The sequence below is a fragment of the Dreissena polymorpha genome, chromosome 9 (genome assembly GCF_020536995.1).
Source record: "Dreissena polymorpha isolate Duluth1 chromosome 9, UMN_Dpol_1.0, whole genome shotgun sequence".
In the NCBI taxonomy this organism is placed as follows: domain Eukaryota; kingdom Metazoa; phylum Mollusca; class Bivalvia; order Myida; family Dreissenidae; genus Dreissena; species Dreissena polymorpha.
The window spans coordinates 70,008,503-70,036,089 of NC_068363.1; the positions used below are offsets into that span (position 1 = coordinate 70,008,503).

The following is a 27,587-nucleotide window of genomic DNA, read 5'->3' on the forward strand; positions in this document are numbered from 1 at the left end:
CGTCCGTATTTGTGCGATGTGAGTAGTCAACTTTTAGCTCGTTACCACTCAAGAGACCACATTTTTCGTCCAATCCTGTTTAGACGTGGTCAGAATTTTTATATGGACAATATATAGGCAGAGGTGGAATCAATGTTACATGGGTTCAAAAACTAGGTCACAACCCTTGTCAAAAAATAACCCACTTTCATACCAAAACACACTTAAACCAACATAAAACTGTGTTTTTTCTGAGTTTTTCTTAGCGGAAGTTGGTTTTTGCTAATAAAAGTGAGTTTTATGTGCGCTAAACTGTGCTTAACTGAGTTTAAAGTTGGTTATTTTAAGAAGATGTGTGTTTAAGCGAGTTTTTTTCTGTAAGAAGTCGGTTTTTTGTGTGTCAAAAGTGAGCCTTTTTATTTATGAGTTGGTTTATGTGTGTTTAAGTGTGTCTTTTTGTTTTATAAGCGAGTCTTTTACAACAGAAGTTGGTCTTTTTTTAAACAGAAGTGGGTTTAAGCGAGTTTAACTTGGTCTTTTTGTAAATAAGTTGAGAGCTGCAACGAGGCTTAAAGACTCACTTTAACACACTTTTCAACAAGTTGGTCTTTTGTTTATTAATATAACTCATCAATGAAACAATAATTCTTCAACTGGGTCTTTGTTTAATGTTTATAGCCATAAATAAAACAAGTCAATTGTAAAGGGGCTTTTTTTACAGCTTGTTTGCCATTGTCCCTATTGTACATTTGTGTGCTCCCCATAATTTTTAGGGAATATTGGATGAAAATGGCTCTTTCAGATTATCACAGGTTCACAGATGGACAACAAGTATCACTGACAAAAACTATAACAATGGTCAAGCTTAGTTTTATACATGAAAATGAAAGAGTTTGTGTTTCACTTTGAATTTTTTCTTTATGTTTGTTTTTATTATAAACAATATCTTATGATTGTTTTATGTCTTAATTTTTTATTTTTTTTAAACAATCTCATATGATTGTTTATATTTTTTTAAAACAGTATTTACTTGTTAAATCTGCATATTTAAATAATTATGGTATTGGAAACATTATTTTGGAAATAATCTATTTATTTTTGTACATAAGTTATGCAAGATTTTGATATTTGCATATGATACCATCATATCCATTTTCTTAATTTGCAATTAAATAATAAAATGCCAAACATGACCTGTGTTACATAAACTGTCAACAAAATAACAAGACAATACCTATAAACACCCTTATTTCACACCACTAACAATAAACAGATAACAATCTGTCAGGCATTCAGAGCTAAACAGGGTACTGATTATCTAGGGGTAGATAAGGCTACTGATGGGGTTTGCCTAGAGATAAGGCTGTGTGGAATAAGATATAAGGCTTTTGATTGGCTATTGCACTGAGGAAGTTATCTTTTTGAAAACAACAACTTTTGAAAAATAAGCTGGTGTCAGCAATTGAATATTGAGCTAAATTTAATTCAGCAACATTAATATAATGAAGTGAAAGACTTATAATGGTAGTGTAAAATGTCTTGAAATTCTGTCAGCATGAAGTATTGTGTGATGAAAACAATGTGTTTTTTACTGCAATGTGGAAATCAATAATAAGTTGGTTGGAAAGGAGGTTGAACTGCCTGTTGTTGTTTTTGGAATACTGAAGAACAGTTTTAACAGGTTTGTATTGTCATTTCTTCACCCCTTTTTTTATTTAGTTTATTGAATTAATTATGATCATTATCATATTTATGTATTGTCACTGGGAAATGTAAATGGATAAGTTATTGTATTGCAATTTAAAGGATAAACAACACATTTTGAAGCAAAAATAGATAAACTTACACATGAAAAAGTGTAAATGTTGTGTACAGTGAATAATTATGGTTGTGTTTCATGGTTATTGTCATCTAAAATTTTATTTATATCTATTTCTGGTTATTACTGAACGGATTTCTTTCCCTCATACTTAATTAGAACTTATATATTTTAATTTTGAAGGTTAAACTCTTGCCACAAGGCAAAATTGACATCAATGGGAAGATCCTTTGGAAAGAATGTGCATCATCGCCTGCCTGATGTATGGACTTTTAAACCTGGTTTTTACCCTGCACAAGCTGGCAAACTTGAGGGGAACAACAGTGGGAAAACCTCGCCCTGTCCTTGACCAAGAAAGCTCGATTTGTTGAGAGGTAAACTATACAGGTTATTGCATTTACAATGCCACCAGACCACACAGCCAAATGAGACCACGCATCTTGGTACATTTTCAAACTGCATTTTCTACCAAACGCAATTTCTTTTAATAATTGATGAAAAGTGCTTAGTCACATGTGATCACGGGATTAAAATTTCAAAAATAAACAAACAAAAACAACAAGCAAATAACTTAAATTTATTATTATTAAAGCAAAAAGATTACCATAACAGCAATATTTCATAGTTAAGTGGAATGAAAACATAACCAATCAACATGTTTGAAGAATGCCTTGCCCTTTTGAAAGTGATATGGTATTAATCCTTTGCAGATCAACTGGCATAAGAGATGCTCAAGAGGAGAAGGACACAAGCAGCATCAATGGTACAACTACGTGTCGCTCCAGGGCCCGCTTTCCAGGTCTCTACCAGCTGCTTTCCAGGTCCCTCCACCCGCCAAGATCAGGTCTAATTCCCTGCACTGGCTGCTTTCCAGGTCCCCTAGCAGTCAAGGTCTCTCCAGTAGCTGCTGTGCAGGTCCCAACACCGTATGCCGTCAAGGTCCCTCCATAAGCTGAAATCCAGGTTCCTCATTCCACTGCGGTTCAGGTACCTCCAACAGCTGAGATCCAGGTCTCTGCAGCAGCTGCGGTCTAAATACTCCACCCGCAGTGGTCCATTGCGGTCAACCTTTTGCTTTAAAATCTTCCATAAATGTCTATTATTTTATAATGTATTGTAAAAATAATCTGTTTGTATTAATTTGCGGTGTACTATTTTTGTCATATAAACATAATTTTCGTACACATTGTGTTTTTTTCCCTTTTAACCACATGGGGCTTATAATGAACTGTTGTAATTGCTTCACAAAAACTATTTTTTCTAGAACATATCAGTCCAAAATTATTTTTTTTCACACTGCAAAATCCCACAAAAGGCTCACAAAAAACCTACTTTCTTAAAAAAACTCACTAAAACACTGTTAAAACCCACAAAAATCAACTTAGCCAAACCCACAAATTTCTTTTGTTTTTTCACAGATAAAATACTGTTAATAACTAGGTTTAAAGCGAGTTAAAAGCATGTTTTCACTGTGAAAAAAACTAACAAAGGCGTGCTTTCAGCTCACTTTTCGCTCACTTAAAAACCGTGTTTAGCCTGCTTATAGCTCACATAAAAAACACACTTTTTACCCACTTAAAACCAACTTCACAGATAGAAGTTGGTCTAAGCATGTTTAAAAAACCTCAAAAAACCAACTTGTAGAAAATCATACTCACTTTAAACCCACTTAAGATGGTTAAAAAACCCACTATGTTGGTTTAAAGCGAGTAAAACCAAGATTTAACTCAGAAAAAACCAAGTCGGTAAGCTAAAAAACCCAGTCGGTAAGCTAAAAGCGTGTCTGAAAAACCCGCTTTTAGCACAGTGCAAATACCGCAGAGTTTAACACAGATGCATGAAAAAAACTCACTTTAAACCCACTTAAGACGGTTAAAAAAACCCACTATGTTGGCTTTAAGCGAGTTAAACCAAGATTCAACTCAGATAAAACCAAGTTGGTAAGCAAAAAGTGTGTTTAAAAGACTCGCTTTTAGCTCGGTGCCAATACCGCAGGGTTAAACCCAGTTTAAAACTGGGTTATAACCGGATTTTGCTCACTTTTTTGACAAGGGTAGGTCAAATCTTAGAAAAACCTTGTTACCACTTAAGAGCTGCATGTATGACTCAATCTTGATGAATGTTTATTTGTAAAATATTTGGGCCGAGTTTTGATCTGGGTTACACACGTAGAAACAACTAGATTGCCAAAGCAAATCATAGAAAATTCTAGTCTCCACTCTAGAGGCCACATTTATGACTCATTTTTTATAAAACTAAGACAGTATGTTTATCTTGGCATTTACTAGGCTGATGTTGAATCTGGGTCATATGTGACCAAAAACAAGGTCACCAAGTCACTTCTTAAATGTGACCATACTAGAGGCCACAAATATGATTCAAGCTTGATGAAACTTGGCAAGAATGCTTGTGTTGGCAATATCTGAGTATAGTTTTTATCTGGGTCACATGCTTTCAAAAACCAAGGTCATCAGGTTCAATCTTGAAAAAACAACACTCTTTTAACAATGAATAACAAAATTAATCTTATGTTACATGTTACACGTTTTTCATCAAATCTTCATGAAACTAGGTAAAAATGTGCATGTGTTGACAATAAATGTATATAGGCAGAGTTTTTATCTGTGTCATGTGTCTCCAAAAACTAGGTCACAAGTTCAAATCTTTAAAAAAATCTTGTAACCACACTTAAGACCTATTTGAAAAAGTACAGAATTTTTATTGGGAAAATATATAGGCTGATTTTGAATCGGGGACCACATGAGCCAAACAATCGAAGTCACTGTGTGAAATCGTAGAAAAAATTGTATTTTTTTTGTGGATACATAGATACATATTTTTTTATTTAAAAATAGAGTGAAAGAATTCTTGACAATCCATCATTTTTGTCTTGGAGTATTACTGTTTATATTACTGCCTCCCTGTGAAAAAATGGGGTTTAATGAATGTGCGCAAAGTATTGTCCCAGATTAGCCTGTGCAGTCAGCACAGGCAAATCATGGCCAACACTTTCTGCCTAAACTGGATTTCTGTGGAACAGACTTCTCTTAGTCTCTAGAACAAAAAATTTAATTAAAGCGGAAACTATCGTCCCTGATTAGTTGACACTTTACCCACATGCATTAAGTCCTGTTTTCCCAGATCAAGACTCATTTTTTTTCTATTTCTTACAGACAGGACATTGCTAGCTGGCTGCCTGGTATGATGCTTTTCGTAGCTTCAATCTATTCCTGCTCCAAGGCACTTGCTACACTGGTAAAGATTTGAAACACTTAGTTTTAGACATTAATTATTCTGTTGAATTGCAAAACTTTAAAGAGTTCTATTAATGTGTTATTCATTTTGTGCTTGCCTATTTCTGTTCCGTTTATATTGGATGTCTGATATATGGAACTTTAGAGCTTACTAAAGGTTAATCAATATTAAAAAATCGTAATTTTTGTAAGAAAAGGTAAATGCACCAAACACATCTTTTAATAGTCATGAAAATTATCGTAAGAAAAAGTAAATGCACAAAACACATTTTTAATAGTCATGATAACATGTATGCATTTCATATTAAATGTTTAATTTTGTTGTACAACATGCCATATGTCTGTTATCTTTGCACCTCATGATTGTAAATCGAGTGTGCTTTAGTGTTAGTTGATAGTGGATATTTGGCAAAAAAATTTGTCCCTATAAATGATGTAAAATGGGAAATAATTATAAATATTATACGCCTGCAAATAAGGTTTAAAGGGGTTATACCGTTAGGTGTCAGTCCATAAGTCAGTGTTTTTGGTTACTTTGTCTGCATAAAATGTTCAAAGTGTTTGGAATTAACTACTTCTACATTTTGTACGAGATTCCATTTAAACTTAAATACATTATCACCATGCAGTGAAGATGTGCATGACTTGTTTTATTCCTAATGATCCATACATTTCTTTGTTTAAATGTTATGTACCACTATTATTATTATACTTAGACATTGCAAAGTCATAAATATTGTGAGCTTTTGGAATAAGTTGCTTTGTCAGTTCTCTAGAAATTTCATGAAAACTCTGATGTGTCATCTTCATAATTATATGTGAAAGACACTTTTTAACGTTATGACTTTAACATTATTCAGTTATGTGCACTTGGTATAAGCCATGGACATGGCAGTAGCATAAAATGTGTTCAGTTTGTAGAGCTAACTGCCAGTACTTTAACATTTCTCATGCTGTGCAGTAAAAACGTTAATTATATCATGGCCATGATGTGAAGAGGTGCATGACATTATTCATGCCCAGACTGGCAGTGATATATAGCTGACAATCAATGCGGGGTTACTAGTCATGTTGTTACGAAGTGATGTATGTGCAGGGATGGGAACTAACTTTTTACTATTGGCTACCAGCACAGGCAACCATCTTTAGTATGTTGGTTGCCCAGCTGAAGAGTAATGAGCCCAGATATATGTACATTTCGTGTCATGTGTACCTACTACATTCTTTAAATAAAACAAGCAAATTCGTTGAATTGATATCCCCCGCCAATATGCTTCGATGGACACTCATACCAAGTTTCAATGAAATCTGCCAAAGCACTTCCAAGATATGGATCCAGACACAAAAAAGCATTTTGTTTTTTTCAACATACAAAGGGCCATAAATCTGTTATCAACAGATGGTGTACAATGCCATTTGGCGTGCATCATCCTCTTATCCATATATATACTCATACCAAGTTTCGATGAAATCCGCCATAGCAACTCCAAGATATGCTTCGGACACAAAAGTGAGCATTTTTTCAACATACAAAGGGCCTTAACTCCGTTATTAACTTATCACTTTTTCCAGTCAAGGAAAAGTCATGGAATTAGGGAAAAGTTCTTGAAATCAGGAAAAAAACAGGGAATTTTGTTTGGTCAGACTTTCCCGACGTTCTCTTAGTACTGTTGTTCCTGTTACTGTTTAAAAATGTTGAATTACGTAACAATATGTTCCAATTAGTGTTGCAAAACAAACATTAAATGAAAATAAATGAAAGGGCGCGGAAAGGATGGCTGTGAGGGAAGATTGGAGGCAATGGCTTTAAAATTACATAAATAAAATACATGTTATTGTCTGCAACTGCTATTTATTGAGAGTGTCTAAAACAAGAAATAGGTCGAAATTATGATCCTGGAATTTTAATTTTCCATCAGGGAAAAATCAGGGGAGAATCAGGGAATTTTGTTCATACAAAAAGCTTGGAACCCTGATATATATATTCATACATATATATATATATATATATATATATACTCATACCAAGTTTCAATGAAATCCGCCATAGCAATTCCAAGATATGGCTCCGGACACAAAAGTGAGCATTTTTGCAACATACCAAGGGCCATAACTCTGTTATTAACAGATGGTGTACAGTGCCATTTAGTGTGCATCATCCTCTTATCCATATATACAGACTTGTGCCATAAGTGAACGTCATAACGTTTTTAATAATGGCTGCATTGGTAAGGGCAGTAAATAAACAACGTTCAACTGAAATAAAAATGTAAGGGTTATATCCCTTCCAATAATCAATTATTTTTCTATGCTTCGTGACCTCATCATGACGTATTTATATCTAGAAAATGACGTAATCTGCAGCCGAAATCATGTTATAAACAGTCATGGTAGGTGAAAGGAAAGACAAGAACTAACCCCTGACACGAAAACGGATGTAGTGTCATTGTTTAAATAAGGCCTTCGACAAACAGTAATTTCCCGAATATTAGGCATACCACGGACTACAATAGCTGGGATTATTAATAGATTTTGCGCACGGAATAGTGTTGAAAACTTACCGAGAAAAGGAGCCCCGGCAAAAATAAATAAACGTGAAAGTCGGGCTTGATTGGTCATTGTCGGCTCGGGTACTACTTACATGTACCCCGGGTACTCTTTAAGTATACGAACATGTACCCCGGGAATTGTTCACGCTAAATCGGTTGTTGTTGGCTATTTTTTTTATTAATTATGTTCACATTTATGTCAATTGTCTGTTAAATGGCCTCTATATTATCGAAACGCATACTCAAAAAGCATTTGGATGCAGTTTTTTTTAAAGAGAAGTATGTTTAAGATAAACAATATCGTTTTAAGGCAATCGGGAGTGCGTGTTACGACATCGGATTTTGGGCGGGAATACAACTCGGGTACAGTCTAATATCGACCGGGTACGTGCAAATATATTTACCGTACCCGGGATAAATCTAAGTATACTTAGGAGTACCCGGGGTAAATGTAAGAAGTCGACAATGACCAATCGAGCGAAAGTCGAGCATTGTTACGGATCGTTAAAAAAAAAATAGGAAAAGAACTTTATCGGACATAACTGGAGTGTTCTAAAGATAACATAAATGCTGAAAAGTATATTTCCATCCTAGAAGATAATCTCTGGCCCGTTGTAGCTCGCCATTTCCCGGATGGAAGGTACATATTCCAGGACGACAACGCCCCGATACATAGAGCCCGTGCTGTAAGCCAGTTCAAAACAGAACATAGAATTCATTCTATGATATGGCCTGCCCAAAGTCCGGACTTAAATATAATAGAGAACGTATGGCATAGGCTTAAAAGACAACTAAACAATCAAACTGATATCGTAGACACACATAATAAACTTGAGGGACATCTGGATAAACATTCCCGTTGAATATATCAGAAACTTGTATTCGAGCTTACCAAGGAGAATACAGAGTGTAATAAAATCGAAAGGCTATATTACCAAATATTAAGGTAAATGGTTGGTGTTTAATATGTTAAAACGCTTTGTTTTATGAAGCACATTTATTGTTGACGTCAGCCATTTAGTTTTTTGACGTTCACTTGTGGCACATCAGTGTATATACTCATTCCAAGTTTCAATGAAATCCGACAAAGAACTTCCAAGATATGACTCCGGACACAAAAGTGATGGACTGACGGAAAGACAGACCGAAAGACAGACGGAAAGACGAACAGACGGATGGACGGACAATGCCAAAACAATACCTCTCCGCCTATGGCGCGGGATAATAATAGATAATTACATAACATTGCTCACATGACACACTTTTAATGCATTATGTATAATTATGAGCCTGCATTTAATAATTTCTTATGTTTTAATAATGAATATTATTGTTATTGATCCATGGTTGCCAATTTGTATTCAATTTTCATTGCACTGAATTGTTTCAAGCTTAAAAAGAAGTTAGTTGCCCAGCCGGACTACTAACTTTTGAAATTGAGTTGCCCAGGCCAAAATCTACTTGCCCCTGGCTCACTTGCAACCACTTATTTCCATCCCTGTATGTCTGAAGTATTTGCTCTTGAACATAGCGGACAAATCAATGTGGGGTTAATAGTCATGCTTTGAAAAAGCTCTGGTCAATCTTTCAATGTTACATGTATTTTCAGTCCATGCCAGTGTTTTTGTCCTTGCACAATTTAATCAACGTGATTGTCTGCATTGGACAGGTAGTCCTCTTTAGACAGGTACTAGTATAAATTATTTTATTTTATTTTTTATTTTGTGTATATAACTTTTTAAACCAGACAAAATAATCCAAAGCCAGTATGTAGCAAATTTTAATCTAGTTATTATTGACAAGACAGTGTATGTATTTTATTTTCCATATAAGTAATTTTATTTACATAAAGTACCTGTAACCATTTTGGTAGATTGATGTTGTATAAAATCCATTACCAGTGCGGCTGCTTATTTCAACCTAGGCTTTTTATTTCAGATGACAAGTGTGTACAGTTACATAATGTTGATGACTGTCCTGATGTCCTCGGTTCTTTTAGCACTGAATGACCCAGATTTTCATTCTGGTGGCTACTATTGGATGTGTGTATATGTATTTACATCAGGTAACTTAATATCCATAAACTGTAGTGTCTCAATAGATACCCTCTGTATTGATAAATATGTACAACCGCACATCGCTACACACATATGCCCTGATGTGGACAAAATCATTCTTCACAATGGTTTCAATATTTATTAGTCAGGTGTCAATAAATTATGTCTTCAACCACTCACTTTAAACTGTTATGTTGGCAATTCACTTTACTATTGTAGATAAATTTAACATGTTGTAAAGTCTTTTCTTGGTGGACTTTTGGAACCATAAGCATATCACATAAATGTACATAGCTGCACATATGCATTGGGGAATCATCTTTCTCTATGTAAACAAGTGTTTTATAATGTGGTGATGATTAATCTTTCTCTATGAAAACAATACTTATTATGTTTTTATTTATCTGTCTGTATGTAAACAATATGTGTAATTTGTTGATAAATCGTTTTTTTCCTTAAAAACAATACTTTTAATGTGTTGATTAACCTTTATCTTTGTAAACTACATGTATGCTTGTGATACGTCGATTAATCTTTCTCTTTTAAAACAATTCTCATGATGTGTTAATTAATCTTTCTCTATTCAAATAATACTGGTGATGTGTTAATTAATCTTTCTCTATTCAAACAATACTTGTGATATGTTGATTAATCATTATCTATTCAAACAATACTGGTGATGTCTTGATTAATCTTTCTCTATTCAAATAATACTGGTGATGTGTTGATTAATCATTTTCTATGTAAACACTTCTTGTTATGTGTTGTTTATAATTATACCCCACCAAACACAGAGGGATATAAATTTGGCGTTGTCCTTCCGTCTGTCACAAGGCTGTTTTGACTATATCTCAGAAACTATATAATATATCAACATGAAACTCCATGATTGTAGATGTCAATGAGGAGAGGTGCCATGCACAAGATTCATAACCCTACACTATCTTATACAGGACTTATATCCCTTTGCTTTTTTGTATGATGTAACTTTTCAGGACTATATCTCAGATAATACCATTCAAGATATAAACATGAAACATAATGGGTGTTTGATATTAATGAAAAGAAGTGCAACCTAGGAGAATTGCCATGCAAAACCTGACACTTTCTAAATAAGAGTTTTTCCCCTGTGTTGTTCTTGTATGATGTAACTTTTCAGGGTTGTATATAATATAATTCAAGATTTCACCATGAAATTTCATAGATATAATGAGGAGAATTGAAATTTGTAAAACAATTACCCAACACTTAATTATTAATTTTAGTATTATAAGGGATATATCAAGGGATATGCACCCATCCATAAACATTATATGTTTTGCAGGTGATATAAATTAAACGAATTTGCTTGTTTGTTTCAGGTGGCATTGCACTTTTTTCAAAATATGCAAGGGGCCGAGTCAAATTAAGGTATTGCTACCTTTGTACATGTATTTTAATGTGTATTTCTTTGTAAAATGCCTTAGAGAATTTCAAACTTTATTTTAATAAAGATTGAGTGTTAAAAACAAAACTTAATCATCATTTTTAAGAAGTCTCTGAGCTTCATTCGATCCGGATGCATATTGTTTTGGCATGTCTGTCTGTCATTCCGTCCTAAACCTTTAATCTTTTACTTTTGCAATATTGAAGATAGCAACTTGATATATGGCATGCATGTGTATCTCATGAGTGGTGAAAGGTCACGGTCAATGTCATCCTTCAAGGTCAAAAGTAAAAATTTAAAAGGGAGATTATTTCTAAACCTACCAAATAATATATTGAAATTTTATTTCAAAGCGGTGCAATAGGAGGAATTGTGTTTCTGACAAACACATTTCTTGTTTTCAGTATGCAAATATTACTCTTGTAGTGTCTTAATTCTCTTTCCATTTGAATGCCACTTTTCTTATTTCATCTAATGCACATGCAATATAATGTTACTTTTATTGTCCATACATGCCACTCCTGTAAAAAAAATCTTCATAGTTAACACATAAAGGCTTATGTGTCAGTCTGTCAGACTGACAAAAATATCTGACAATAAAATCGCCAAATGGTACATTTGAATACATATTAAAGCGTGATTATACGATTTTTTATATGAATTAAATTGTAATATATTGATAAAATATGTTACAATAACACAAAATAGGAAAGATAAATTATGCATTGAAGACGAATTTCATAAAATGCAACAAAGACAAATAAGCGCCCCGAGCCAATTGTGACAAAGATATTTCGTACATATTTGCCCACAATTACCGAAGCATGCGTCATTTTAGTTAGTGTTCGTGTGTCGTATAAAAAGATATTGTTGCAGGAATTCAAAATGAACCGTTAAACTAAATTTAGATTCACATCGTCACTTGCATGATTTACTGGCGAATTCAACTGTACATACATTTTCGATTTCAGAATTAAATGTCTGGCTTATTTTGCATTTTTCGATACACGTTCTTCTTAACTTTTATTTTAATTTATATTGAAATATATGTTTAATAAGTTTTTTTACACATTTTGTATAAATTAATAAATATTTGACAAAATCTTATAATCTGGCTTTAAATCTGTTTGCTTTTTATATCATTTGAAAGGTTAAAAATTTTAGTACACAAAATATTAAGGCTGCAGGCACATTTGATTAAAAAAAAAGACGTTTTGGGATAAATGCTAAGTAATACAATCATCTTATTTTCTGCAATACAATTGCCATATATTTTATTGAGTGTATGGATTGAAGGTAATTATACAATATATTTACACTTGAATTTTTGGGGTTTGTAGAAATACTTTCTTTTATTCCAGTGCTCATGAGAAGCTGTACTGCAATTATTTATATAGGTATGTTTGCCTTTGGGCTTAATTCTTGTGTGCATGCACATGGTGTTTTATTACTAAATGTTTAACTTATTGCTGGAACAGAATAGAGTTTGAAGACATAGTAATTATTAGTTTTAGAGGGGATATGTGGGAATCTCTCTGTTCTGTTCCCATGAAATAGTTTAAGTCTGTTGAATGTTTTACATCCTGGGTGTTTTGCCCTTGAACTTAGACAGGTATATGCATTACACATTAGACGCTTGTGAATAAAACTACTTGAACATCTCTCAATCTATTGAATTTAAGCTTTACACATGTCATTATCATGATCAAATATGCACGACACAATCTTCACGCATAGTGATTTACATGTTTATGAGTTATTAGCCCTTAAACTAATCGTTTTGATTCTTTAAATTGTGTAAGATTTTTGATAAACATTCTGCATGTCTTAAACCAAAATTGAAATTTGAAACATTTCATCAATATGAAGATTAAATTTGCAAGACACAACTTTCATAAGAAGCAGTTCGCATGTTCCTTAGTTATGTTTTTTGAATTTAGAATTTTTTCTGCATTAACTATGATAAGTTTGTTGAGCCAACCAATTCTACATTTCTCTGGCTCTTCAACCAAAAAAAAAAGTACGTCAACAACATGATGTGTTAATGTGCAAGACACATGCCCAATGATCAACACTTTCTTGAACTATGTGCCCTTGAACTTTCACACTTTTAGCTCGGCTGTTTTCGGAGAAAACCCGAGGTATTGTCATAGCCAGCTCATCATCCGCCGTCTGATGTCCGCCGACCGCGTCGTGCTAAAACCTTAACATTTTGTTAAGGTTTTGAACTTTAGCTCTAAAATCAAAGTGCTTCAACCTACAACTTTGAAACTTCATATGTAGCTGCACCTTGAGGAGTTTTACATGCCACACAAATTTTTGGGTCACTAGGTCAAAGGTCAATGTCACTGTGACCTCTAAAAAAAAATTCTGACAAGCTTTCATTTATTCAAATCTGCACCCGCAGCCGAGCGTGGCACCCGTTATGCGGTGCTCTTGTTATTGTTTAAGAGTTAAATATTTTAAGTTTGTGGAGCAGACTCCGTAAACAATTGAATTGAACTGTCACCGACATGACATGCAGTGATCCATTTATTTCTGAGTTATTTGCAATTTCATTTAATGGCATGACTGCTATTCCTGTAACAAATCAGTGTGTGTGTGGGGGGGGGGGGCATGTGTTTAGTCTCACTTGCGACTAAGCTCTTGTCATATTTTTTGCTTTTAGTGTCATAGTGTTGGCACCCTCCAGTTACTTTTTAGGTAAGTATTATAATACTAAATTGTATAGAGTCAATGTCGGTAAAATTGAAAACTTTATGAAAATACAATTTGTTGGACAATATCAGGTTATGTATTCAGTCATTCAGTCATTTAAATGTAAATACATGTATAACCCTTAGTTAATTAATTTCAATCTTACAATTTATTTATTTATTGCCATCTATACATTTTGTTTTATTATTATGTTCATGAATGAAATTAATTTTGAAATGAAATATTGATAATTAACATGACTAGTTGTATGACAATAGTTAACAACCAATCAATGAATATGTATACATCTTTCAGACATTTATCATAATGATTATTTAGTATGACCCTTTGATGAAGCTGTGGAATATTGTTTTGTACTTGTCCGTCGGTTGGCGAGACCATCCTTTGTACATAACTGAAGAAAGACGCCTATTGATTTTGAGGTCAAAAGCTGAAAGATCTATTTTACGTATCCTTGTTACATGAACATAATTTCCACATAATATCTAGTGAATGCTTTGGATCATACGAATCAGTGTCTGGAAAGTATTGACCAAGGATGACATTTATAATTTTTAGATCAAGATATCAAAATAAAGGGTACATTACTGCAAGTTAGGTGCAAGCATGTTTTTACAAGCATAAGAGATTTGAGCATTTGAATAATTTGAAGATTAGTTTACAGAACATGTGTTATTTTAAAATTAGACATTTATGTTAGTTATATATTTTTCAGGAGATGCTGTGAAGGCCGGAGAATATCCTTATCTTTTTTATTCCAAATTTTACATTGGATGTATTATGAGGTATGGAATAGTTAATCAAATATTAACGTTAAGATAATTGTCCACTCACTTCCACATTTGTATTTATAAATTGCTGCAAACAAACATATGTTAATCATGGAAGATGATGAACATGCAGAAAATTATTGTTGTGACCCTGAATTTATGTGGTAAACATAATACTTAGTATTAAAACATAACACTTAGTATTATCTAGGGCTTTGCTTTACAGTAAAGTATACATGAATCAGTGCTGCATCCTGAACTTCTTTGGTGTTTTGCAATTAAATTTTGCTCTTTGATAAGCAGTTTTTCAGTCTAAACCATTTAAAATGCTATATTTTTCAGTGGTCTGTTTGGTGTTTTTCTCAGTTTGTGCAACATTAAGCTTCTGGAGCTCGATGTTGACCAGGTCAAAATATCACATATATGTGGATTGTCAAAGGTAAATGGTTTGTCGATCACTGATTTGGTTAGAAAACAGCTACTGGGTTGACATTCATTTGGGTCACTATTACTGTGGTTGCTGAAATTTTAGGAAGCAGGTTGTTATAAATCTTAAATAGCTATCTATACTTAAAAAAAAATTCATTTGTTTGAATGAACTCAAGATGTAGTTTATAAAGGTGTATACTTTTAATTAGCCAATAAGAGTGAATAAGAGCAAAATTTTGAACATGATAACACTGTGTTGTACTTTAAGAGCTCTCATTGAATAGTTATCTAAGTATCCTTATTTGATTTATTCACTTTGGATTCAAATAAGAATACAACTCATTATTATGCTTATTATGCAATAATCTACACAGTTTTGAATTCATGGTTGTCTTCTTTATTGTTGAGCATCAAGGTTATCTTAGATAAATAATTATGCAGTAATGTCTCGCAGTGACCCTTGAATTTCAGCTCGCAACATCTGTCTTATCACTGGGCTTCTTCAGAATCAACGTCACTGCCAATAGTCTGCTCTTGTAAGTACTCACATTTACCAGCCATTATTTGAGCCGCGTTCTGGAAAAAACTGGGCTTTATGCATGACCGGAAAGTGTTGACCATGATAAGCCTGTACAGTCCACACAAACGAAAAATTAAAGCGGAAAATGTGGTCCCTGTTTCTCTGTGTGGAATTCACTGGCTAATATGGACAGACACTTTACGCGCTTTTATCAAGTCCCATTTTTCAAAGAACGAAGCTGATTTAGACCATAAGCATTTTCATTTGATACCTTTCTTACTTATAGGCGAGTATAAAATTCAAGCAAGACTTGACCGTTACATTAACTTTTCAATGCACTTGTCCTGTTGGGCTTGAACCATAAAATTTCACTTGTCCTGACGAAAAACTTGCCTGTCCTGCCTTAGAATGTATTTGTACGATGCGCATGACGAATGTTTTACAATTTATATAGAATCATTAACTCTTTAACAGCTAATTAATGTGCGTATGTATTCATTTACAAGCAAACGAATTAGACCAAAATTGTTTAATTTGTGTTAACATTTAACTATGTATAATGTATTAGATAATTTGACTAAATAAACCACAAGCGTGAATTTTAAATTAAAAATACTATAAAGAACCACATCAGTGTTGTGCATTAAACTATGCGATTATATTTCCTTGTTAACGGCGGAGTATAATTTTTATCCGAATGCTTCGCGCCTAATCGTTTTAATTTCAACATAAGGCTTTTTTTCGTAAAAAAATCCATTACTGGATTGTTTGCTTAAAAAAAACGAAAAAAATAGACCTTTATTTGTTCTCTTGTGCCGTCGGACTAAAGACCATTTTGCACATGTCATGGCATATTTTGGTTGTCTCGAACAATCGGACTTCTGATAACGTTGAGCTTTTCAAAATAAAAAGAATAAATAAAAAAATGACATATCGATGAAAATTTCAATTTTAATAAACTTGTTAGCAAATGGCCAATTATGGAAATAACCGAGGGGTGGTTGGGCTGGATGGCTGGGTTTTTTAAAGATGCATATGTTTAGTGTATGAAAGTGTCAACTATGAGATGATTTGTAAATAACTAGGCGAAAGTTATAAGCATTATTAGCTTAAGTTCGGGCACACGAACTATACGTATGGTTTAAAGCTAGAACAAGGCCGATTAGCCCAATGTTAAGGTCACCATTCAAGGATAAAGATCGAATTACTAGTATACCAATCAGTTCTGAACCAGAGTATTGCTTGTCCAGCATAAGCCAATTTTAATTAAATTTACAGAAGCGATAAACATAGTGAGATGAAGTGTAATTGGAAAGAACCAAATCAATGATGAAGATTAAAGTATAAATAAACCCCTTACTCGTTATAATGAGAGTGACATTGTCTAGGATGAATGGCTTTTTAAATTACATAGCGCGGAAGTGGCAAGCAATGTTTGACTAAGTCTTATATTAAAGGTCCAATTGTTAGTAGTTACAATATCTTGATTATTATGGCTCCAGGTGTATTTGGCTTTTCACCTTTGTTGGGGTTTGTTGAACGAATGGTCAGTCTGTTCACTATTTTGTTTCCGCAACATTTATCGAGAATGTTCATCATAACAGTCAAAATTGGTTGGTATTCTGACTACTTTGGTCGAAGGACGACTTGTAGGTTTAAGGTCAAGGTCAGAGGGGATCGTAACATGAAATTTAATTGGTAATAATTCAATGTAATTACCGTTTCTAAGTATAAAATACTTCTCTTGACAAAAGGTGGCCTTGCATGCATACATATCTCGGGTGTACAGTTTAGGCAAGTTGGGGCAAGTCTTGTTTAATAAAGTGTATAATAAAAAAAAGAAAACTGGTTTTCTCTCTACAATTTGGGTTTAAATGAAGGTATCGTAATGAAATTGTGTGTGAAGGAAACTGTTACTTATCAAGTGGTTCATTTTGGTGCAAGTTGGATCAAGATCTCTTTTTCTTAAAAAGAAATATAAAACATAATACTGTGCTGATATTTGTTCAAATGTTAGTCGCCGCGATCGCATTATTTAAAAAACCTGATTTCAAATCGGTCAATTGTTGCGCTTTGGAAACTTGTTATTGTATATTACGTTGTTTAAATCAGCTTATACATAAGTTTATAATACATTATTACACAGACTCGTTGGAAACAAATTATATAAAATTCATTTGTTATAAGATACTGCTCAGTGAAATAGACGCCATCAAATGTATTTGATAATAATACTGAGTTATGGTATGTTATGTTGATGAATTTTCATTGTGTGCAGTAAATATAAACTTATCTTTATTATCATGCATGGCCAGAACGTTTTCAATTGCAGCATATGCATCAACCAGCTGGCGGCGATTGTATGCGAGGATTGTTCCAAACTAGAGCAGCCTCAAGAACATCCTTTACCCTTACATCTCACTCAGCAAACTTTGAATACCAGAGACTTTATAAAGACAATGTAATGTGATGATATTTATTCGTATATGAAGAAAATATTATGTTAATTATTGTTGTTGTGATATATATAATCATCGAAACATTCATAGTCGATAACGATATATTGTTGTACCTAGTTATCCATTCACTGGATCGTAATTGTTAAGTTTTTTATGTCCCCCGCTATAGTAGTGGGGGACATATTGTTTTTGCCCTGTCTGTTGGTCTGTCTGTTGGTCTGTTGGTCTGTCTGTTTGCGCCAACTTTAACATTTTGCAATAACTTTTGCTATATTGAAGATAGCAACTTCATATTTGGCATGCATGTGTATCTCATGAAGCTGCAAATTTTGAGTGGTGAAAGGTCAAGGTCAAGGTCATCCTTCAAGGTCAGAGGTCAAATATATGTGGCCAAAATCGCTCATTTTATGAATACTTTTGCAATATTGAAGATAGCAACTTGATATTTGGCATGCATGTGTATCTCATGGAGCTGCACATTTTGAGTGGTGAAAGGTCAAGGTCAAGGTCATCCTTCAAGGTCAGAGGTCAATTATATGTGGCCAAAATCGCTCATTTTATGAATACTTTTGCAATATTGAAGATAGCAACTTGATATTTGGCATGCATGTGCATCTCATGGAGCTGCTCATTTTGAGTGGTGAAAGGTCAAGGTCATCCTTCAAGGTCAGAGGTCAAATATATGTGGCCCAAATCGCTTATTTTATGAATACTTTTGCAATATTGAAGATAGCAACTTGATGTTTGGCATGCATGTGTATCTCATGGAGCTGCACATTTTGAGTGGTGAAAGGTCAAGGTCATCCTTCACAAGGTCAAGGTCATCCTACAATGTCTAACATCATATAGGGGGACATTGTGTTTCACAAACACATCTTGTTTCGGTATATATTTGTGCATTTATTTAAAATGTGAGTACATTTCTTTTTGAAATGGATATTTTGCCTTAATACATTTCTGACATTAAATTGAGTTAAAATTGTGTGCGAAAGTTTGTTTTCTTCTAAATTAAACACAAGAATCCGTATTATATGCTCGAATCTAATTTCCCGTCTTTTCCTCCAAACAGAGAAACTGAAAGCTCTCTCGTCAGCTAATTTACATACTTAAATTTATTTTCTCTCCTGACTCTGATGAAGAATCTGAAGTCTGCTCACTAACAAGTCAATCCATCAAATCCTCATTTCCGTAACATTAAGTGGTGCTCAACGTGTCTACTATCAGCAGAAGAAATAGCCACTTATTATAATTGGTATTTACAAAGATTCAGGAATAAATAGGGTTGACACAATACCTGATACCATTTAAGTTTAATTGTATCAGATGTTTATTGTTTAATTAAAACGAGTATATACATCTATACATGTCCTTACAGCAAAACGATGAATTTCCGTTTACTTGGGAACTGTTTTATTGTAATGTGTCGTGCTGATAAAAGCAATGTTGAAAGCGCAATCTTTTGATAAAACACGGACAGGTAGGGACAATACAAGCAGACTGCTCACTTTTCAGATGAGTATTTGTTATGGCTTTGAGGATTATGGACACGTTTTCCCCTCAGTAACATTAGTTTTCATATACCAATCTTGATTTTAGAGTTGAAATATCAAGCTCGCTTGGAGATTTACCTTGGAATTGTACTTAGAGTGTGTTGGGTAAGTTCGAAGAAACTGTTACTAGAAAATACAAAAACAGTTTTCATTCAATAACTGTAGTTTGGATGGAGAAATTGTAAGGAATTGTGTGTTAAGGTAACTTACAAAAATAACCAGTGTAACTTAATACATGTACTTTAAAGTGATATGAGACGCATCTAACAGTATATGCTATGTTTGTAGATGTCTATCGCAACAGTTGTTTATTTTTTTGGTGTTTTCACTTCATATGCACTTATATTTGTTAATGCAGCATCAACATACTAAAACAACATCCCGTAAAGAGAAAAAAGCATTTGAATATCAACCGTTTTTTCGTTTTTACAACTGAAGACAGAAATGATTCGATGTACGATGTGAATCTAAATTGAGTTTTAGTGCAGATTCGTTTAAACGACACAAAGACAGTTCCGCTCGGCTTAGAGGACCGGGACAGTCATGTAAAATATAGAATATAATATATATTATTTACAAACAACTGGTAGCATGATACGTTGCAGACAATTGGTCAGTTACCACATTTTCAATAACTCTTTTGATTTGTTAATTCTTTTCAGCTCAATTTAAAATTGAAAAATGCCCATAATATTACTTTAAAGGGGCCTTTTCACAGATTTTGGCATTTATTAAAGTTTGTCATTAAATGATTTATATTGATAAATGTAAACATTGGATCTTAATGGGCATGCGTACTCATACAAAAAGTTATGTATTTTATACTTAATATAAGCGATCCTCATAGAATCACAACATATAACGACAACAACAGAACTCTCCAAATTATTCAATCGTTTCGCGTTGCAACGCTTTATCATTTTCAAGTTTTTTAATCGTCAAAAAATGCATATAATGGATATTTTAGAGCATGGTAACTGTTAAGTATTACTGTCTCTATCTCATAAATGTCATAACTACAACAAAAATTTGCGAATCGGAAACACTTTGTTTAATTGTGTCAATTTACCAACACGTGAAAAGGCCCCTTTAAGTAGACACGATGTAGCATTCAGTGTTAAAACGATCATACAGAATATTATACAAGAAAATATTAAGTTCATAGACATACTTCTATTGACGTTTTTACCAGATTAGCAGCAATCCCCAGAGACAAATCACAACCGGAAAGTAAAGACCATTTCCGAATAGAATAAATTATATCGGAGAAAAAAGCGACAGTCGTTCCATGGGAATTGTGACAATTTATTTTCTTCCTTATCATTACTACAACGAAAATTTGTGAATCTGACACATTTGTTTTTATGTCCCCCACTATAGTAGGGGGACATATTGTTTTTGCCCTGTCTGTTGGTTGGTCTGTTGGCTGATTGGTCTGTTGGTTGGTTGGTTTGCGCCAACTTTAACATTTTGCAATAACTTTTGCTATATTGAAGATAGCAACTACATATTTGGCATGCATGTGTATCTCACGAAGCTGCACATTTTGAGTGGTGAAAGGTCAGGGTCAAGGTCATCCTTCAAGGTCAGAGGTCAAATATATGTGGCCAAAATCGCTCATTTTATGAATACTTTTGCAATATTGAAGATAGCAACTTGATATTTGGCATGCATGTGTATTTCATGGAGCTGCACATTTTGAGTGGTGAAAGGTCAAGGTCAAACTTCAAGGTCAGAGGTCAAATATATGTGGCCCAAATCGCTTATTTTATGAATACTTTTGCAATATTGAAGATAGCAACTTGATATTTGGCATGCATGTGTATTTCATGGAGCTGCACATTTTGAGTGGTGAAATATCAAGGTCATCTTTCAAGGTCAGAGGTCAAATATATGTGGCCCAAATCGCTTATTTTATGAATACTTTTGCAATATTGAAGATAGTAACTTGATATTTGGCATGCATGTGTTTCTCATGGAGCTGCACATTTTGAGTGGTGAAAGGTCAAGGTCATCCTACAAGGTAAAATATATGGGTCAAAATTGCTCATTTAATGTCTTTTCTGCAATATTGAAGCTAGCAATTTTATATTTGAAATGCGTGTGTATCTCAAGGAGCTGCACATTTTGAGTGGTGAAGGGTCAAGGTCATCCTTCAAGGTCAAACGTCATATAGGGGGACTTTGTGTTTCACAAGCACATCTTGTTTAATTTTGTAAATTTACCAAAATGTGAAAAAGCCCTTTAAACATCGATAACCAACAAGTAGCATACATTTACGCAGCCTAAAATAGAGAAGTGGGATCGAACCAGAGTCATTTTGTTAAAAATCAAATTAAAACCTTGTCTTATAACATTGCATCTTTGTATGAGCTATACTTCGCAGCACTATGATGGTTTAGTTGTGTATCTGTATTAAACGTTTAACGATTAACTTCATATAATAATCGATGTAAATCCACACTTAAAGGAGCTCTGAAACTATTTCATTATAAAAATAATGCATAAACAAAACTTTGAAAGTGCGTTTATAAATAACTCGAAATAAACAACATTTTACTTCCGATAAAAGATTTTTAATTACCAAATGTTAAAAATCGATAAAAAGCTCCTCTGGTATTGATGACTTAAAGAGATCATTTATTTGGCCATACAAGTAATGCTTCGGTCTGAGAATCCTTGTCACGGTACATGATATTATTGACGAAGAACAGCGTCCTATTAGCATTTAAATTATCACAGCGAAGCGTGTATTGATTAGCAGGAAAATCTCTTAAATAAATTGTCACAATTCCCATGGAACGACTTTCGCTTTTTTCTCCGATATAATTTATTCTATTCGGAAATGGTCTTTACTCTCCGGTTGTGATTTGTCTCTGGGGATTGCTGCTAATCTGGTAAAAACGTCAAAAGAAGTATGTCTATGAACTTAATATTTTCTTGTATAATATTCTGTATGATCGTTTTTACACTGAATGCTACATCGTGTCTACTTAAAGGGGCCTTTTCACGTGTTGGTAAATTGACACAATTAAACAAAGTGTTTCCGATTCGCAAATTTTTGTTGTAGTTATGATATTTATGAGATAGAGACAGTAATACTGAACATTTACCATGCTCTAAAATATCCATTATATGTATCTTTTGACGATTAAAAACCTGAAAATTATCAAGCGTTGCAACGCGAAACGATTGAATAATTTGGAGAGTTCTGTTGTTGTCGTTATATTTTGTGATACTACGAGGATTGCTTATAAAATATCAAATAAATCACTCATTGTATGAGCACGCATGGCCGAGTGGACTAAGCGGTATATTTTTACTCCGGGGTCAGTGGTTCGAGCCCAGTTGAGGGTTACTTTTTTGTTTCTTTAAATTTATTCTTATTTTTTTACAGGGGCTTTTTAGATCAAATTTATCAGTATAAAGCATTAATGACAAACTTAAATGTCTGCCAAAATCTGTGAAAAGGTCCCTTTAAGGCGAATAATATAAATACTTTTCAACTGTACGAATGTGTAACCGCTCTTGAATACTTGGTGTATGTGTCACGTAAAAAACATAAATATAAATGCGCCACAGTTATGTGTAATATAATACAATTATTGCAGTTAACGTCAAAATAACATTGGAACACAATATAACCAAAAAATCTTTGAAAACGCACAGGAAAGTTGTTCTTTGAAATATTATATTAGCAGAAGAAGCAGAAACACAGTCGAAAAGACTTGAGACACAAGATGAACGACAACGCATGGGGGAACGACGCAACCGTAGCACTAGAATGGTGCTAATAAATAGGCATAAGAGGTTTGTTCAAGTCAAATAAAAATCTGCAGTCAGTTTAAAACTCGACTTAAATGAATTTTGATGACATAGACGTTTAGTGAATTAATATTTAAATCGCATATTTTCTCTATTAAATAAAAAAGGACCATTCACAACAAATGATAATACAAATGCGTACATTAATCAAAAAGTATTTAACACAATACCAATATGATCAATTATTTTGATATTCGTCCCATAGATAGTCCGGAAATAAAACGACACAATCGAGTACATATAAATGTATAAAAAAAAATTCTCATTTATTACTGCACTCTTATGAATTCATCATATACACAAAGTAGAAATGTACACAAATGAGTGGTTTAACATTTTCATAAAGTACCTAACAACACGCATGCACGTATACGCAAAAACATACATAAACATGCACACATACATAGACAAGAAAAAAAAACGAAAGTAAATGAACATAATATATATAAAAAAACATATTAGAATTATGCATTTCTCTTATAATAAGTATACTTCTTTTCTCACCTATGTTCATTAACACAAAACAATCCCGCACACACTCACATCACGCACACTCTTTCACACGTATCATATATTCTATTACCTGTTTATCGGTATGTATTATAGATATCGTGTAAGTACCTGTTATCGAACAGCACCTAATATCGGACGTTTTGTTTTGGTTCTGTATGCACATGCGCAAAAGTGCGCATGACGTCACATTGATAAACAAATGGTCACACATGAAGTCCATGACCGACTTGCCTACTTAGCTTGAAACAAATGCGCCAAAAACAGGTAAAAGGAATGCATTTATTGTTATTTACACCGTTTTGTGTGTTTTTTGCTATTACTTTTTGAATTCATTTATCAAAACGTCCATTTACACACCAAAAATCATATTTCCGTTTGCAATTTTTATTTCCGCAGACGCAGATTTTTTCGCCGAGTCCGGGTCACGTGATAGTCATGTGACTTTGTATATACTGGAGTAGTATTTATGAAGTGTCGGGTAATAGGTCATGTTTACATCGGCCGCCATTTTGTTTTGTCTGCTAGAGGTGACAATAATCAGGGAATCATTGTTATGAATTCTTGAAGGTAGTTTGCTGGAAAACTTTACAGATAAATCATTCAATGATTGAACTGTTAGTCATTAGTTAAAACAAAATGTTTTTGTCATTTTAAGTGTTGCAATTTTAAGGTAATTGAACGTAATTTCTTAGGTGTTCGATAACTGGTTCCTCCACCATAAATATAATATACATATGTTCATAAACACACACAATTTCACGTACACTCACATCACGCACACTCTTACACACACATCAAATATGTTTAACAGTATGTATTATGGATAAAAATAGAAACAAAAGTAATTCTTCCATCCTGTGTTTCTGTACTTTATAATTATAAATAAAGTTGATAAAGAACAAAACGAAAAGGAGAACAAATACGACAACGATAGTTTAGTAATTGTATGGGCATTGTCATTTGAAAAAAAACTGTATATGAATATTAATTCTTACTTGATAAATATTGGTTGATGTGGATCCATTTTTGTTTGTGTGTTTCAATTTTGTTTTTAATAAGGGCAATTTCTTCTTCTGTTTGTAATATATATGTTACTGCAGGTGTACTGCACAAAATAAGCGATGTGATTCGTGTGTATTTCATGAAACCTTAGTGTTAAAATAATCCTCTACGATTATTTAATATAGGTCATATTGGTGCTAAACGTTTTTGTTTTGTATTTTGATGCTGCATTTAACAAGAATATCGTGTCAGTAATCACAATAATAAATTGGTAATAACTTCTGTCAGTTATTCTATTAAATAAATTGTGTATGAACACTTATACCCGCTAAACAATGTTCTGTGTACAAACGTCTCTAAGTTGCTCGAGCAATGTGTCTGCTCTCAGGTATTTGTTGACGTCGCACAAAGTTCTGATTTGAGAAACACGGAATCAGCGCATTTATTTCCTTAAATACGCTTTTTAAATAAAGATTGCATTGGAAACCTTTTTCCCCAATACACCAGTCGTTGAGACGGCCTGAGGAAATTGCGATTCAACGGAGCAGAAATGAATGTATTTATCAAATGACATCGTATATTGAAAATTCGTGTATTAACGTTTTGTCGATGGAAGACGTACATTGGAACAGTCCATCCGTTGACGTGTCACCGTATCAAACGAACGATATGCTTGTTTAACCTTGGAATACAGCATTTGAAGATTATGTGTTTTCAATTCCAGTTGTCTTCTTTCGACTTATCCTGATCGTACGTTGATAAAGAAGCGACCTACACTAATTCTTACAAAGACGTAGTAAAATTTCATTTCGATACAACGATTTAATTTTTACCATGAGTATCTTTAGAAGCACATTTAGGAAATGACATTTCTTTGTCATTCGTCGTCTTTCGCAACACTCCGATGGAGAACTGTACGTGAGACAGAGAATCACAAAAACGATTGCTTCTATGTCCTTCGCATTTGAAGACTATACAAATTGTAATTTTTGCGATTATGAAAAGGATAACAACTTATCTGCGTACTAGTAGGACGATGATTACAAATTATTGCGGAAAATAACATGTACAATACAACATTTAAGTAGTATAGCTTCTGATCTGCCGTCCTTTACTTAAACGTTTAAATTCACTTATGCTTAAATTTTGTAATTTCGTGAGCAGAATGCAGCTATGAGTACACAATCCGTTTTGGATCTGGATATGTAGCCTGTGCCATTCACAACAGATTTGCATTTGTAATTATCTATTTTGCATACATGTATATACTATTCCTCCAAATACTGGCATAAATGCAGTATAAACAACGTTTGCACCACACAAGCTTCTGTTTAACATAGTGTGTGACAGATTGTTTTCTTCAAAAAAAAACACACACAAGACACACAAGGCCCAATGTTTAATTCTCGAATCAAATCTTGCGTCTTTTTCTACGAACGATGAGGCTACAAGCTCTCACATCAGCTAATTTAATACTTAAATTGATTTCCTCTCTGGACTCAGATGAAAAATCTGAAGTCCGCTCACAAGTCAGCCTATATATCAAGCCTTCATTTCCGCAGTGTTAAGTGGTACTTAAAGTGTCGGTTCTCTGAAGGAATATTCTTACACAATAAATGGTGTCCATAAAAGTGAAACGACGTTGATAATCATTGATTTAAGATTGGGGTATGGTGGCGATCGTCAAGAATAGCACCACTTTGCATTGACCAATCTTAATGACCCTTTATAAAAAGCAAGCATGCATAGAGACTTAACTTGGGGTTTTATTTGGGCGTATCGAGTAAAGGGCAATGTCACTGTTACTAAAAATAGAAAAACCAGGTCTGCTTAATATCTTTTGTTGAGATAGAGATTTGCAGTAAATTGTGTGTGAAGATAAAGTTTAAATAAAATCGTCAAGTATCGGATAATAACATTGCATCTTTTTATCACATGCCATACCCTGTTTCTCATGTAATACAACCATTGCGATTATTTTTGTTTACACATGTGTACAATGATTTTTTAGCGTTTTCATTGGCTTAGTGTTCGTTTGATTGACCAATAGCCCTTTGTTATTTTGCTGAAATTACGTTGCAATGTCAAATGACGTCACGAAATGTAAACACCATTCTGGATTTATCATTATGTTTGCGTAAATATTTATTTAATTTGCTCATTTAATATCATGTGATAAAATATATCTGCCACTCGTTGTCATTTTATACCATATTTTATTAAACTCGTCCAGGAAATTTGTAAGTAAAATTCCTGAACTCGTTTAACAAAATATGGTATGAAATGAAAAAAAATGTCAGATCCTATTTGTATGAGCTATGCTTGACAGGTGCTATGATGGTTTAGTTGTGTACCTGTATTAAACGTTCAACGATGACCTTCATATAATAAGCGATGTAAATCACACTTAAATGAGCTCTGAAACTATTTCATTATAAAAATAATGCATAAACAAAATTCGAAATTGCGTATTTTAATAACTCGAAATTAACAACATTTTACTTCCGATATAAGTTTTTTTAATCCGAATGTTTCAATTCGATAAAAAGCTCCTCTGTTATTGATGACGTAAAGAGATCATTGTATTGGTCATACAAGTAATGCTGTGATCGGAGAATCCTTGTTGTCACGGTACATGATAGTATTGACGAAGAACAGCGTCCTATTAGCATTTAAATTATCACAGCGAAGCGTGTATTGATTTGCAGGAAAATCAC

At 33.6% G+C, this 27,587-nt stretch overlaps 1 protein-coding gene across 12 annotated transcripts in view; it reads left to right on the top strand.

Moving 5' to 3' along the window:
- The window catches only part of LOC127844536 (transmembrane protein 241-like), a 231,399-nt gene that overhangs the window by 14,781 nt on the left and 189,031 nt on the right, over window positions 1-27,587 (top strand). For 5 of the 12 annotated variants that reach the window (XM_052374870.1, XM_052374868.1, XM_052374872.1 and 2 more), the window contains exons 5-14: window positions 4,972-5,053; window positions 9,211-9,288; window positions 9,540-9,666; window positions 11,020-11,068; window positions 12,446-12,481; window positions 13,753-13,787; window positions 14,518-14,587; window positions 14,915-15,011; window positions 15,473-15,537; window positions 17,854-18,962. In XM_052374870.1, the coding sequence (XP_052230830.1) occupies window positions 4,972-5,053; window positions 9,211-9,288; window positions 9,540-9,666; window positions 11,020-11,068; window positions 12,446-12,481; window positions 13,753-13,787; window positions 14,518-14,587; window positions 14,915-15,011; window positions 15,473-15,537; window positions 17,854-17,986 (772 nt within the window). In that variant the 3' untranslated portion in view covers window positions 17,987-18,962. Of the gene's footprint in view, window positions 1-4,971; window positions 5,054-9,210; window positions 9,289-9,539; window positions 9,667-11,019; window positions 11,069-12,445; window positions 12,482-13,752; window positions 13,788-14,517; window positions 14,588-14,914; window positions 15,012-15,472; window positions 15,538-17,853; window positions 18,963-27,587 lie in introns of those variants that run through there. The other 7 variants (XR_008032790.1, XR_008032793.1, XR_008032794.1 and 4 more) reach the window with 7 other exon arrangements.